Raw genomic sequence first — 16,480 nt, 5'->3', positions numbered from 1 at the left:
TCCCACTGCTTTTACTACCGGTTCTAAAGAACCGGACAGAACTGGGAGCAACCCACCACTGCACATCACGTCTGTGAGGTTTTAGCTGACTTCAAACCTGGCAGCTCTGCTATGGCAACTTGAAAATCCAGGCATTTCTTCCTGCTGTTATGTTCTGCTTGTTTTTTTTCTCTCTGGCGCTCATCTCCCTATAATCCCATTTGATAGATGGTGCTCCAATCTTTATATCCTACCACGATCAGCTTCTCAGATTTCTTGGCATGATGTTGCGGCCCCAACACATCTCCATGTGTTTCAAAAGCAACACAGAAGGCACGAGAAAACAAACTTGTTCCTCTTGATACCTCGGAAGGTGTAACTTTTTAAAAAGAAAACCACAAATCAACTTTATTAATTTTAAACAGTAAAATTAAGTTTATTTGGTTGTTGCCTGCTTTAATTCACAGAATATAGACTCCACAAAATATACAACGGCTCTTTATTAATAAGCTTCCCCCCGCATCCCAAAATCTGTGGTTACAATCAATTCATATATGAGTTCTAGATGATACATATAGATAATACGTGTTATGTATTATTTTGGCTGGTCCTTCCCTGGTGGTCTTCTGCATCTCAGAGGGTCCATCCTACCAGGAAAGCGGACCATAATTTGTAATATAAATTGTGAAACTAAGAAAAAAAAACTATTGTGGCTTTTGGTTATGTTTATCTTCGGTTCAAGACTAAATGAATAATAAACGAATAACAAAGAATTTTAAGTAGTCTTTAGAAGAAGTCTCTTGTATTTGGTGTAAAAATCACAGCTATCCTTCTGAAAACCAAAAATGAATGGTCCTCCTTTGGATAGACATGTGGCCTATTCTTGACTCCATCTCCAGAAAGCAGAGCTGAAGAGGGGTTGGCAATTTACCTTTTTGCCTTCCTGTTATCATATATTTTAAAATCCATCTAAAACAGTCTGTATTACAGTAAATATCTGTATAGTAAGCACATTCAGGATTTTAAAAACAGGAAAGGGCACCTTGGAGGTGTAGACTTCATGTAGCTATAATCTATAAATAACCTTCAATTTTATTATATATTTTTAAAAAAGAATCTTAGTTTAATGTGTTATATTTGTGCAAAAATTCAGAAGACCTTACATCTGGTATTGTTCTTCGACTTTCTCCTTAGAATTCTTTGCTGTTTCCCTCGCAAATCCTTTTTTTTGTGGATTTGTCACTTGCTTTTTCTGAGACATACACATAGACGTCTGCTTTTTGTGTCACTCTCGTAGTTGGTTTTTTACACATTCAGAGGACTCCACCTTCTGCTACTTTTTCTGCAGCTCTTAAGGATCGTTTCCATAAAGTATCTTATTTTATTTCTGCTTCTCATTCTGGACACCAGTAGTAGATGCTGAAAGACTGGTGGACTATATTCCACTATTTGGAAATAACTCTGAATTTATTTGTCATAGTAAACTTGACTATACAACTATCATGGATGTTGATTTGTGACAAGAATCTTAAAACATCATTTCATGCCTGCTAAATCCCAATAACAAAGAAACACACATATTTTTACTGGTTATTGTTGATGGGATACAGCACCTAAAATGCCAGCCTAGGTTGAGGTGCTCTAAATCTTAGCTAGTACTTTCCTTATTGATCGTAACTTCTCTTTTTTGCCATCTTTTTTAGTTTCCCAACTTGCTCCCTCAAGCATTAATTTAGCTACACTGAAGATTTCAATACCAGCAACAGAACTGCTCTGCTGTATAAACATCTGAATCCCAAATGTTTAGCAATCTCTCTTCACACAACCTCTTCCATTCCACACGTGCGCCTGTCCTGCTGAATCTCAAAGGATTAGCCAAGGGTTAGTGATGGGAAAGGGCACCATATTATCTCAGGACTTGAAAGGAAGGTGAGGTCTGTATTACCTTCCCTGTCTTTTACTCATTTGAGGACCCTTGTGAACGAAAAGCCACCTTATTTGGATGTTCTTCTTTTCCCAGGTGAAAATGCCCCAATCATTTTTTTTTAATTGGAGCAAGCGTTAATGTACAGTAAGTAGCCCCCGAGAACAAAACTTTGAATGTCCACTGTTTACCAAAATGTCAGCATGTAGGTATTCAAAGCAGAAGGTCTTAATCTATTTTGGTCTTTAGCTGATGCTTTACTCTGCCCCAGGTAGCGTAGATGTTCTCCTCAGGTTTTCTTTGACTTTAATAAATTCTGGCGCACTCTCTTCTTGCTTCTCATCTTCCCTTTCCAGCTGTTTAAAAAAAGGCAGAAGAAATAACTAGGTGAATTTTTGGGGGGTAATTTTTTTAAATAATCCCCACAACGTTTCTTAGTTATAGGAAATGGGAGACCAGACAAAACTTTTAAGGGAAGTTAACAGGCTCTGAGATGTGTCACTCGTTGAGGCTGTAGATAACTGGCCTTAAATGTCACCATCTGCATCCAGCCACCGAACCAACTTTTGTTTTTTGTTAATCACAGTTTAGAACCTAAAGTGTTATTTGAATTCTCAGCCCTGTATCAGGCAACTAAGCTTATCAACTCATCAGTTTTCATTTTCAGTCCAATTGATACCTTAAGGTCACTTCTATTTTCTTGATGCAGTAACTGATTGAAAATGGATGTCACCGTTCAAAATTTGTCTCTAATTGTGCTCAGTAAGAAGGTTCAGTAATAAATGATCCTCAGGTACCTGTGTGCATGTTTAAAACTTTCTTTTTTTTTAAAAAAAAAATCAATTCTTTCCTAGTGTTTAATCCTTTTTCTTCCAGACATGTATTAAATTAACTCAATTTGGGTGGGTTGCATTGGAAAATGTTGCTTATTTTTTCCTCTTTTCTCAACAATTTCATCTACAACTCCTAGTCAAAGATATAATCTATCATCTCTCTCTCTCTCTCTCCCTCCCCCCCTCTCTCTATATACATACTGTACATATCAGTGGTGGGATTCAAATTTTTTTTATTACTGGTTCTGTGGGGTGGCTTGTTGGGTGTGGCTTGGCTTGTTGGGCATGGCTTGTTGGACATGGCAGGGGAAGGATACTGTAAAATCTCCATTCCCATCCTACTCCAGGGGAAGGTTACTGCAAAATCCCCATTTCTTCCTGATCAGCTGGGACTCAGGAGGCAGAGAATAGATGGGGTGGGGCCAGTCAGAGATGGTATTTACTGGTTCTCCGAACTACTCAAAATTTCCACTACCTTCTACAGAACTGGTCAGAATCTGCTGAATACCACCTCTGATACATATACATACATATACACACACACACACAAAGAGAGAGATTTATATTTATCTATCTGTCTGTCTGTCTGTCTCCGTCGATCTATATCTATCTATCTATCTATCTATCTATCTATCTATCTATCTATCTATCTATCTATCATATCTCTATCATCTCTTTATCAATCTAAATCTCTCTCGCTCTCTTTCATCATCTTTCCATCTCTCTCCCTCCCTCCCCCCTCTCTCTTTGTATCCTGCCTTTATTATTTTTATAAATAACTCATGATCATGAAATATCCAGCACACTTTCCTCTTCCTATATTCTCCACAATAACAACATGTGAAGTATTGGGCTGAGAAAGAATGACTGGCTCAAAGTCACCCAGCTGGTTTTCATGACTAAGATGGGACTAGAACCAGGGTGGATTTGATTTAAATCGAGTTGATTTACATCACAATTTAAATCATGATTTAAATCACTAGTAAAAAGGCTTGATTTAAATCAACTCGATTTAAATCATAATTGTTAAAGAGCAACAGTCATCTCTGCTACTCCTTTGACCCACTGTTGACTCACCGATAGTCCCAGTGTTGCAGAATATACAGCCTCATGCTACATAACTAAGCTCCATTTCATGCTGAATAAACTAAATTATTTATGTATCTTAAATAGAAAACTATCTTACGATAGATTTTTACCCCAAAAGTTTTTTATTAAAATAAGTTCAATAAAAATAAAAAAAAATCCAATTTAAATCAAAAAAATCTGATTTTTTTGATTTTTTTAAAAAAAAATCATTGATTTTTATCCACCCTGACTAGAACCCATTGTCCCCACTTTCTAGCCTGGTATCTTAACCACCAAATTACCAAATGGACTCTTATCAGTGGTGGATTTCAAATTTTTTTACTACCGGTTCTGTGGGTGTGGCTTGGTGGGCGTGATATTGCTTGGTGGGTGCGGCAGGGGAAGGATACTGTAAAATCTCCATTCCCACACCACTCCAGGGAAAGGATACTGCAAAATCCCCATTTCCTCCCAATCAGCTGGAACTTGGGAGGCAGAGAATAGATGGGGGCGGGGCAAGTCAAATTTTTTACTACCAGTTCTCCAAACTATTCAAATTTTCTGCTACCGGTTCTCCAGAACTGGTCAGAACCTGCTGCAACCCACTTCTGCTCGCAATCCTTCTACCTGAGCATATATCAGCTTTTAACTCACTTAAATTTAAACATGTTGTTAAATAGTTTGTTTAAAAAAAATGTTACAAATTATTGTAAACAATGAACCTAAGGACAGGGAGAAGAAAACCGTGTTATGGAGACATCTGCACCTGACAGAAGTTACAGTTGGTTTGTTTTGTGACATGTTAACGGTTTTGTGGGTTACGCAACCCCCAGAACGGTCACTTTTGCCGATTAAAAGAAACTGAAATTTGAAGCCTGGCCAGTTTAAGGCCAAAGAGAACATCAGACAAAGAATTTAGTATGTGGAAACTCATAGGAGCTTAATTTCATGCTTTTTGGCAATTGAAAGAGAAACTTTATTCTGACATGTTATCCCTCTGGTTTTGTAGTTCTCAAGTTCTGAACAGTCTTTTACTTTTTGGCCTGTTTTGAAGCTTTGCCTTCTAATGCAATGAAGTGAAGACTCACACAAGTCCCTTATGCCCTCTCTGTGTATCAAATGGAAAGGACTGAAATTGTAGGTCTTTGGGCTCTTGCACTGCCTTTTTTAAATAGATCATATTTTTTCATCACTTCCTTTTAACAGTTTTCCATGGGAGATTACATAAATTTTATATGGTTCTCTCTCTCCTTTCAGACTTGAATGCAGGTTCTAATATCAACATATTAATGAGAATCCTCCCTCAAAATTGTCAGTTTTGGGTCTGTTGGCAGTTTGAGAATAAAGACAGTTAAATCTACAAAGCCAATTGTGGAAAAACCAGTGGTGAACTGTTTATAATTTTAAGAGTGCTACATTTATATCACTGGTGAAATCCAATTTTTTTTACTACCGGTTCTGTGGGCGTGGCTTGGTGGGGGTGGTGTGGCTTGGTGGGGGTGGCAGGGGAAGGATATTGCAAAATCTCCATTCCCACCCCACTCTGGGGCCAGCCAGAGGTGGTGTTTGCCGGTTCTCCAAACTATTCAAAATTTCCGCTACTGGTTCTCCGAACTGCTCAAAATTTCTGCTACCGGTTCTCCAGAACCTGTCAGAACCTGCTGGATTTCACCCCTGATTTATATTGTATATTTCTGGGGCCTCTACAATGTTGGAAGTTGGGGAGTAATGTTTTACAGTGGTTCTACTCCTACTTCAGTGTGGAGTGTTAGTCATTTATCCTGGGGGGATGGGAGTGCAATGCCCAAAAGTTTAGGAATATCAGTGTGGGTGCCACAGGTTTGATGCTCTCTAGCCTGTTATTTTAACATCTATCTGAAATTATCAGAGGAGGTCATTCAGTGCCTTGTGAAGAGATATCATCAATATCGTCATGATATTGTTATATACTGCATTCTAACTGTAAAATACTAATTCTACCCACTGTGGCGCAGTGGTTAGAATGTAATATTGCAGGCAAACTCTGCTCACAGGCTGGAGTTCATTCCTGATGGGGCTCGAGGTTGACTCACAGCCTTCCATCATTCTGATGTTGATAAAATGAGAACCCAGATTGTTGGGGGCAATATGCTGACATTGTAAACCACCCAGAGAGTGCAATAAAGCACTATGGGGCAATATATGTCTAAGTGCTATTGCTATATCATGAGCCACGGTGGCGCAGTGGTTAGAGTGCAGTACTGCAGGTTACTTCTGCTGACTGCCGGTTGCCTGCAATTTGGCAGTTCGAATCTCACCAGGCTCAAGTTTGACTCAGCCTTCCATCCTTCCGAGATGGGTAAAATGATGACCCAGAGTATTGGGGGCAATATGCTGACTCTGTAAACCGCTTAGACAGGGCTGTAAAGCACTGTGAAGCAGCATGTAAGTCTAAGTGCTATTGCTATTGCTATCATCAAACTTTGGCTAAGCCAAGGACCTTGGAGGTCTTCCACAATACTTCAGTTCTTTTTGCTTGCAGAAGAGTTTCTGACTGTTTGTTTCAAAGCTACCTTCCTTGCTCTCTACACTACAAGTAGTTCTCCACTTAGGACCACAACTGAACCCAAAATTTCTGTTGCTAAGTGAGACAGTTGTTAAAGTGAGTTTTGCCCCATTTTGCAACCTTTCTTGCCGCAGTTATTAAGTGAATCACTGCACTTGTTAAGTTAGTAACATGATTAAATCTGGCTTGCCTGTTGATGTTGCTTGTCAGAAGGTCGCAAAGGATGATCCCATGACCCCGGGACACTGCAACTGTCATAAATATGAACCAGTTGCCAAGCATCCAAATTTTGATCACATGACTATGGGGTTGTTGCAATGGTCGTAAAGGTGAAAAATGGTCATAAGTCACTTTTTTTTCCAGTGCTGTTGAAATTGTCACTAAACAAACGGTTCTAAGTCAAGAACTACCAGTATTGGAAAAATCTCTGTGTCTTTTGAAGGAGTTTAACCTAGTAGAATCCATAATTATTTCTACCTCATCAAGCTTCTGTTGCCTTTTCAAGAGCTCCTGTTCAAATGGAGATTTTAATTTCTTTGCCTCTTCTTCTTCTTTCCTCTGTTTCAACAGCTGGTTTCGTCGGCGATGTTCCAAGACTCTTTGCAGTTCTGGTTTACTCTCAACTCCTCTAAAAGATAAGGTAAACAGTGAAAGACCAAGATTGAACTTGAATGCCAAAAAGATAAATACTGCAGTAAAATAACCTACCAGGGTAATCCTATGAGCCATGGTGGCACAGTGGTTAGAGTGCAGTAATGCAGGCTACTTCTGCTGACTGCCTGCAATTTGGCAGTTTAAATCTCACCAGGCTCTCACCGGCCTTCCATCCTTCCAAGGTGGGTAAAATGAGGACCCAGATTGTTGGGGGCAATATGCGGACTCTGTAAACTGCTTAGAGAGGGCTGTAAAGCACTGTAAAGCGGTATATAAGTCTAAGTGCTATTGCTATGTTTTCCTCGTGTAAAATAAATTCAACTTTCTAGATAGGTTTGTGTCCCTAACCCACCCTAGTCCTGCCATGCTGCCTCATTATAGTGGGGAGATGTTCCTTGGAGAAATAAGTAAACTGCAGTGGGAATGTATGCCAAGAGCACATACTTCACACCCCAGCTGCTCAACTCAAACGAACAGATGCCGGAGGTGGGTGATCATTTTAGTGACAACCACAAAGGCATCATTCATACTGTATAAAAGAAGGCATGGGAGGCCATTTGATTGAGAAAACCAAATGGATAATCAAAATGTAGTAAATGTTGATATAGGCCTCTCAAGTTGGATGCCACTCAACAGTCTACTGAAGATCTTTCAGAATGCTAATGGTGTTATGACGCCGCTAAATGAAAGCTTTCCAGATGGTTGCTAATGTAACCATGCCAGAAAAAATAATCTGAAGCAGCAAAAATAGAATTATGGTGGGAGTATGGAATATAAGAAGCATGGAAAGCTCAATACTCTGTCTGCATCCTTTTTCTTGGGATCATGCTCCATGTCACCCATTGGCAGATCAGTTTTTGACGATACTCCAGGCAAAAAGTGAAAAAGGAAGTGAATGGAAAGACATAAACAATTGGATATAAAGAAGACCCAAGAAATGACAACAGGTGCAACAACTAGCCTTAGAATTGACAATGAGGATATTAAAGTGGTGGATAGCTTGTGCATTTAAGATCAACAATCAACAGTAAAGCTACCAGTACTAAAGAAATACACCACAGATTAGCACTTGTAGAGTTGCCATGAAGTCCTTGGAAATTATTCAGATACAGGGATTTTGTAGGTACACCTACAAAAATAATAATCATATAAGATATTCCCTGTGACACTCCATGGAAGCATAGGTTGGACTCTGCAGAAGTAGGATAGAAATATATTGATGCTTTTGTACTTTGGTATTGGAAAAGACATTTGAGAGTGCCAAGGATAATCCAGAAAACAACCAAATGGATCAATGTCTTTGGAGATTCTCAGTCATCCAGGTCATAGTTGTCTTAAAAGTGATTTTTCAAAAGTCAACTGAACTGTTTTTCCAAATCACTCAGAGTTCTCACTTGAGAAACAGATAACCAGGGTCAAATGATCATATTTTGGACAGACTATGAAAAGACCCAGCAGCAAAATGGATGAATTACAAAGCAATGGATGTAGAACTGAAAGTCTGAATTGACCAAGTTGAGGACAGGTCACTCTAGAGAAAGTTTATTTATATATAGAAAGTTTATTTATGTCTAGAGAAAAAATTATTTATGTTTCTAAGAACTGACAGCAGAATCCAACATGGAAGTTGAGGTTCAATGGAACTTCCAGGAAAGCAAACATCAGAATGTGTAAAGTCAAAGGACACACATGAAAAGCTGCTGGGATAAAATAACGAACTTCTTATAGTCTGCTATAAAATAACAAAGTTTAGTCAGGATGCTTCATTAAAAGATCGTTTCTTTTCATCTTCCGAAAACTGTTTCATTTCCCCATTTTTCCATCCCCTTATGGTGGAGTAGAAGAAATCAGAAGCCTTGAATTTCCAAATGTCTCCAGATATTTTCCCTCCATTGAAGCTTGATAATTAATTGCAAAGAACATAACCAAAATGAGTATCAGAGTGCTAGAAGAAAATGTGAATGTGTAAATTAATGTGTTACTTTTATTAAATCTCATTTTCTCCTTAAAAGCAAAACAAAGTAAAATATGAAATTAAACACAGATAAATAAAAATGCATAGTGGCCCACCAGTTTGATTAAAGTATAGAATTGATAATACTGCCTGATGCAGTGATAATTAAAGGGTTGCTTTCATCCTTTTCCTTCCTTAAGGTAAAGGTAAAGGTTCCCCTCGCACATATGTGCTAGTTGTTCCTGACTCTAGGGGGCGGTGCTCATCTCCGTTTCAAAACCAAAGAGCCAGCACTGTCTGAAGACATCAGCACACAGAATGCTGTTACCTTCCCACCAAAGGTGATCCCTATTTTTCTACTTGCATTTTTTATGTGTTTTGAACTGCTAGATTGGCAGAAGCTGGGATAAGTAACAGGACCTCACCCTATTACCCGGCACTAGGGATTCGAACCGCTGAACTGCCGACCTTTTGATCAACAAACTCAACATCTTAGCCACTGAGCCACCACATCCCTTTCCTTCCTTACATGATATTAAATTTTCTGTAAATTCACATTTTTTTTAATTTAGATTTATATGCCGCCCTTCTCCGGAGACTCAGGGCGGCTTACAATGCGTTAAGCAATAGCCTTCATACTTTTGTATATTTATACAAAGTCAGCTTATTGCCTCCACAAACTGGGTCCTCATTTCACCTACCTTAGAAAGGATGGAAGGCTGAGTCAACCTTGAGCCTGGTGAGATTCGAACTTGCAGTAATTGCAGACAGCTGGATGTTAATAACAGGCTATTAGTCTGCTGCGCCACCAGACTCTTTTTAGAAAAATCACTATCGATGCCTCTGGCTGCATTCAAGTGATTTTTCTCCCTTAGTCTTTCACGGAACCCCATTAGGTTCCCGTGAAACTTTATTTATTAAATTTATTTGCTGATCACATCGAAATGATTCTGGGTGGCTTTCAAGCATTAAAACATTAAAATCCTAATGATAAGTATTTCTAAGACAATATAAACAGAATTAAAGAGTTCTATAGAAGGGCATATTGAAAATCCCTATTTTAGACCATTTTGAGTCAGATCATAACACTAGTCAAGGCAAGACCGACTTGGTAAAATATATCAAGCAAGGGCCCACAGTAACATTCCATGGAGAGAAAGCAAGGACAACTGAAGCTTCACATAATATGAGCCGTGGTGGCGCAGTGGTTAGAATGCAGTACTGCAGGTTACTTCTGCTGACTGCTTGTTGCCGGCAGTTCAAATCTCACCGGCTCAGCCTTCCATCCTTCTGAGGTCGGTAAAATGAGGACCCAGGTTGTTGGGGGCAATAGGCTGGCTCTGTAAACCACTTAGAGAGGACTGTGAAGGGGTATATAAGTCTAAGTGCTGTTGCTAAAATGTTTTGAAAGGCCAATATTAGGTTTCAGAAAACAGAAAAAAAGAAAAAGATTGTTTTGCCCATGATGAAAACTCATCATCTTTCTAGCTTTCTAACTAGTAAAAACTAGCCTTTGAGGTAGCGTGAAGCAAAGAAGCCTTCAGTTTGCTTCCTACCAGCATTCCAACATCATTTAGGAAGTAGTCTTGGAAGAGTTGAATTTTTGACTTCTCCATCTTACTTTGCATTAGGAATACCTTCAGATTTTCCCTTGGATGTTGACCTACAGTAGCTATTTGTCTGGTCTGTGGTTTAGGCAATTATGCTTGACCCTTGGACTATTTTATGATCCTGTTACATTAGAACAGTGTTCCACAACCTTGGCAACTTTAAGATGTGTGGATTTCAACTCTCAGAATTCCCCGGCCAGATGGCCGGGGAATTCTGGGAGTTGAAGTCTGCACATCTTAAAAGTTGCTAAAGTTCAGAAACATTGTGCTAAGACTATGGATCCCAGCAAACTACTTTGAAGCAGTATTGCACATGTCAAAACCGTGTGCTATTTCTAAAACCACAATCTGTGCTTAACAAATTGTTACATCATCCTCTGACTGAATTGTTACTAATCTTGGTTAATGTTTGGCCTGTTGCTTTACATGAGCTTTAATCTCAATTGCACTGTTTGTTTTTACCCCTTTAATTTCATGTAAAGTATAGCGCACCTAAACATTTCTCATAAACTAATTGGCAGCCCTGAAGTGCCAAGGGGGAAAATAGCTTATTTTGAAATAAGATTGCTAAAGGTCTGAGCACTTCTTCATGTGAAAGAGTGAAAACCTGGCAGGGTAGAGCTTCCTTGTTTCCATTTCAGGCAAATGCATCACCTGCTGAATGTTTATGTATAAACACAATCTGCAAAAGTGCAGGAGAAGCCCAGGCAGAGAAGTACTTAGGTTTCACAAATATATTGTTTCTTAGAATTAATTAAAAGAAACAAGACCAAAAAAAAAAAAAAAAAGTCTTCTCTATTTTCCCCTTTTTCCAGCAGGGGGAGTAATTTAACCAACAATCTCATGATGGAATTTAGCAGCAGAGGTTCTGGTGTGGTTTCCACCAGAGAAGATCTCAACTTTCACTTCTGTATTTGCTAAAAGTGCAGTGAATTTAATGGGCTTTCCAATTGCTGGCTTTAGTCACATGAGTCAGATGAAAAAGTTGGTTTTCTTAACTGGTTTCCATATTCCGAGAGGGTCAGTCTTGCAAACTGAACAACTAAGACAAACAATATCTTTTGAGGTTGTGTCCCATGTGGGACATTTCACTATCAATTGCTGGGTTAACTCTTTCTATGTTTTCAAGCTCAGAGATTCTCAGTCATCCAGGTCATGGTTGTCCCAAAGGTGCTTTTTCAGGAGACAACTGGATTTGCTTGTTTTTCTTTGGAAGATGTTTCGCTTCTCATCCAAGAATCTTCTTCAGCTCTCTTGTCAAGAGCACTACGTCTTCCAAAGAAGAACAAGAAAGTCCAGTTGCCTCCTGAAAAAGCACCTTTGGGACAACTCAGTGCTGGATAGCAAAGGAAGGATTCTACTTATAATTCCACTGCCAACACTTTTTTCAACCTCTTTTAGATCAATCTAGGCATGTGCAGGACAGATTTTCTGAAATCCCATCCCTAATCTTCCCAATTACAATGTCCCTTCAATGCACAGGGAGCTGTAACAAACTAGCTGAATTTTTTTTTGAAAACATCAACCTATTATTCTCAAAGGACAATTTCTTGTGGGTTATATATAACCAGCAGGGAGCCTGGTGGAATCAACTAGGACAAGAATTTTCTTATGGAACACCTGCTTTATGGAGTTCCTTTCTCACAAAGTGCAGTCTAATCCCTTCCTGGCTGAATTCAAGAAGGAAGGCTCAACATCACACTCAAGATTTAGGATTTTTGTCTTTTAGCACAGATGTTTCATACTTCATACTGTAGCATGGTTTTGAGTATTGAGCTAATTTAAGGATTTTATACTGCAAAGCTTAAGATGTTGTTGAATTTTACTGATGCTCTTTTTCGATTTATTGTTTTTACCACCTCGGTTGGTTAAAAGTGGATGGCTTATAAATATGGCAAACAAACAGCTGTGTGGTTAATTATTATGGTAAAGTTAAGTAAGCAGTAAAGAAACAGAAGGGTTCAGGTATTGTATGCCGCCCAGTCACTTTTTTTGTGAGATGGGCAGTCATATCCCCATCATGTCTCCCTTAAGTCTTCATCAGACTGAATAACCCAAATTCCTTCAGCCTGTATTTATAGTGCACGATGTGCTCCATATACTATTATTTCCCAATCTTGTTTCTAGATTTTGCATACTTTTATGTTTGCGTTTCGAAATGCTGTCAGCTGCCTTCTTGAAGAGGTGGTATTAAATATTAAACTAGTAGTTGTTGTTAAAGTACAACTGTTATTAAGAAGATATAGATCAGCAGCCCTCCTTTTCATGTCAGAATGCACTTGGAGATTTCATTTTTTAATCAAACTCCCCTCACATCAGGCCTTCTTTATTAGGTCTGGATGACTCACTCCGTCTCCTACCTATCTACTTTTTGCAAAGGAAAGTTGTGTTTCATAAAACAAATAATGCTAGCGGATATGGCTGAGAAACCAACAGGATATTGGCCCGATTTTCTCTCTCTTTTCATCTAGATAGCTCTTGATGAGTCCCTCATTTGCCTTTCATCTACAGATATACAGTATCTACTTTTCTATGAGGTTTTGGGAAATCTCAGCTCGTCTTTGGTATTCTTTGATGCTGCAGAGAACCAAAGGGGGACAAAATGTTATCTGAATCACACAAGAGCTTTTTTTCCATGACCATCAGAACTAAGGAATATATGTATGATTTTAATTAAAAAAAAAAAACTTCTTCAAAGTTTTATGTGGAGCTAAACAATATCAAGGGGACACGGTGGCTCAGTGGCTAAGACGCTGAGCTTGTTGATCGAAAGGTTGGCAGTTCAGCGGTTCGAATCCCTAGTGCCACGTAACGAAGTGAGCTCCCATTACTTGTCCCAGCTTCTGCCAACCTAGTAGTTTGAAAGCACATAAAAAAAATGCAAGTAGCAAAATAGGGACCACTTTTGGTGGGAAGGTAACAGCGTTCCCTGCGCCTTTGGTGTTTAGTCATGCCGGCCACATGACCACGGAGACGTCTTCGGACAGCATTGGCTCTTTGGCATTGAAACGGAGATGAGCACCGCCCCCTAGAGTCGGGAACGACTAGCACATATGTGCAAGGGGAACCTTTACCTTTACCTTTAAACAATATCATCACAGATATATGGTTCACAAAAATGTTGGCATATGTATCTTATTTTGTAACAAATGTAACAAACCACAACCCGCCTTTCCATGATTAGTTGAATTATGCTTTTCTCAATCCAATTTTTGAGGTTCACAAAAGGGCTTGGAGGCTAAATTGTATGACGAACAGTTGCGGGATCTAAGTTTGTCTAGCTTATCAAAGAGAAGGATTGGGGATGGACATAATAGTTGTGTTCCAGTACTTTAGAGGCTGTCACAAAGAAGAGGGGATTGATTTATTCTCCAAAGCACCAGAGGGCAGGACAAGAAGTAATGGACGGAAGCTTGTCAAAGAGAGATACAATCTAGAAGTTAGAAGAAATTTTCTGGCAGTGAGAACAATCAAACAAAGGAATAGCTTGCCTCCCGGGGTTGTGGCTTCTCTATCACTGCAGGTTTTCAAAAATAGACGGGACAACCATTTGACTGGAATGCTATAAGACTCCTGCCTTGAGAAGGGGGTTGGACTAGAAGATCTCTGAGGACTCTTTCAGCCCTATGATTCTATGATTCAAACCTCACACATCAGGCCAGGCAAAAGTGTAGCTGGAAAGTTTGTGGATCAAAATGACACCTCCCAAACCCCAGCATATGTCAGCTCAACTTTTCTGCAGTCTATTAATGATCCAAGAGCCCTGTCTTTTGTACTTAATTAGGGTCAAAAATCAAAATACTCATGTATTATAATGACCATGGTCCTAGCTTTGCTGGAAGCAGATCAGTGGTGAAATCCAATTTTTTTTTACTACCGGTTCTGTGGGTGTGGCTTGGTGGGCATGGTGTGGCTTGGTAGACATGGCAGGGGAAAGGATACTGTAAAATCTCCATTCCCTCCCCACCCCTGGGGGAGGGATATTGCAAAATCTCCATTCCTACCCCACTCTGGGGCCAGCCAGAGGTGGTATTTGCCAGTTCTCCGAACTGCTCAAAATTTACGCTACCGGTTCTCCAGAACCTGTCAGAACTTGCTGGAGCAGATAGTATACAAATTGAATAAATGCAGAAATAAATTTACATGCAGTTTTAGCATGATCTTTTTTTCTGCCAAAGTTTCTACAGTGTAAAGGGAAAGCTGTTTTTATGTCTGAGGAATGGTTTGTTTTCTAAACAGTCATTCTTAAGTCTTAAGGTTGCACCTGAAAAATGGTAGATATGTTTGAAACACATACATGTATCTCATTCATAACATGCTTGTTCTGAAATGCCGTGTGAGCGCCGGTTATCGGCTTCCATTTTACAGAAGGCCAATTCATTAGACCGAGTGACATTCCATCTATTCAAGGTGTAAAGGCAGGCCTCTGAGAATCAAAATATAAAAATACTTCTTTGAACCTAAAAGAATGGAAAGATAATTCCCTAATCAATTTCCCTAGAAATATCCTGCAATGCAGGTATTCAAAAACAACACAGAACACAGCTGCCCCAAATAAATGTAACCTGTTTTGGAAACCTGTTCTACCGGCAAGATTTTCTGTACCTCATCGATGGAATATGTGTCATCAGGTTAGTATTAATTTTTAGACACCATGTGCGGACAGATTTTCTGTAAGAGAATTTATCACCAATGTGGTCTTTCAGGACTTCCAAAAGTGCATCCATCACTGCTTTAATTGCTGCTGGTTGCTTTCTTTGAAATATAATAATCTGACCCTCGATATTTGAGTTTCAAGTGAGCATTCTGTGTTGACTTGTTCTATGATGCATTGGATTAATTTCTTTTGGCTCCCCTGCTATACCAGGGGAGCCAAATGCATGAAATGCTCCCGGTTTGGACTGGTTCGGATAAATCGGTAGTGATGGCGGCCGGTGGTTCGGAGAACCGATAGCGATTGTGGTGTGAGGCTCCGCCCAACTGCCCAGTCATTACTTCCTGGTTTTAACCAGGAAGTAACCTGTTTTTTACCCTCTGCGCATGCGCAGAAGGGTTTGCACATGCGCAGAGGGTCCAAGCGCGCATGTGACGCGCATGCACTTCCGAACTGGTTGGGAAGGTAAGTAGATTTCATCCCTGTGCTATACTCAGGAGTTATCTCCAATGCCAAAGTATTGATCAAAGTGTCAATATTCTATCCCACTTCTTCAACATTCTTTTTCATAGAATGTCTCAGACAAAACCACAGATGTCACAGCACACATAATACAATACCCACTCCATCCTTCCTGAGGAAGCCTATAGCTCCAACCCTCTGCTCACCTTCTGTGATTCATAAGTAGTTCCCGATGAAGTTCTTGGTGGCTTTTTGAGGCTCTTACAGGATTGAGCAGCTTTTTAGGTTTGATCAGATCCGGGTTCCCATCAAGATAATCAGGATGAGTCATGATATTCCCAATATCAGGCCGCTCTGATTGTATGTCTGAATACATAGATGCTGGGGGAGGAAGAGACATCAGACAATGCATCACAATAACTGAAAGAAATTCTCAGAAACCAGGCATATATCAAACTCAAACCCCTCAGATTTTAGATTCCTATCTCTGAAGAAAGTCACTCATTTATATTGGAAATCTTACACTCTAATTTGGAATTATTTCGGCCCAGAAGACTAATTAAGTAAAATATAATTTGAACCCCTGTGATTTTGATTAGTACAGATGGTAGATGTGCAGTGACACTGTATAACTACTAGAATTTTGGAGAAGCAATCAATATCAGTTTCTCTCATTTTCTAATTTTTCCCCCCAAACACCATCACTCTGCTAAACAAATAATTCCCTCAACACTGTCAAACTAGTTATTAAGTCTCCATTATTATTAATCTTCTCATCGTTCCTATCACCCATCTCC

The 16,480-nt window shown here is 39.4% G+C and overlaps 1 protein-coding gene across 4 annotated transcripts in view; it reads right to left on the bottom strand.

The window, feature by feature from the left end:
• Positions 1-386: 386 nt before the first annotated feature.
• The window catches only part of FAM107A (family with sequence similarity 107 member A), a 78,649-nt gene continuing 62,555 nt past the window's right edge, over positions 387-16,480 (bottom strand). For all 4 annotated transcript variants that reach the window (XM_034408781.3, XM_034408782.3, XM_034408784.3 and 1 more), the window contains 3 exons: positions 15,890-16,064; positions 6,827-6,977; positions 387-2,259 (listed from right to left, as the gene is read on the bottom strand). In XM_034408781.3, coding sequence (XP_034264672.1) covers positions 2,161-2,259; positions 6,827-6,977; positions 15,890-16,064 — 425 coding nt within the window. In that variant the 3' untranslated portion in view covers positions 387-2,160. The remainder of the gene's footprint in view (positions 2,260-6,826; positions 6,978-15,889; positions 16,065-16,480) is intronic.

Source organism: Pantherophis guttatus, chromosome 2 (assembly GCF_059756535.1).
Source record: "Pantherophis guttatus breed Tessera chromosome 2, ASM5975653v1, whole genome shotgun sequence".
In the NCBI taxonomy this organism is placed as follows: Eukaryota; Metazoa; Chordata; class Lepidosauria; order Squamata; family Colubridae; genus Pantherophis; species Pantherophis guttatus.
The sequence above is the reverse complement of the archived record's forward strand: the minus strand, read 5'-3'. Positions and strand labels throughout refer to the sequence as shown.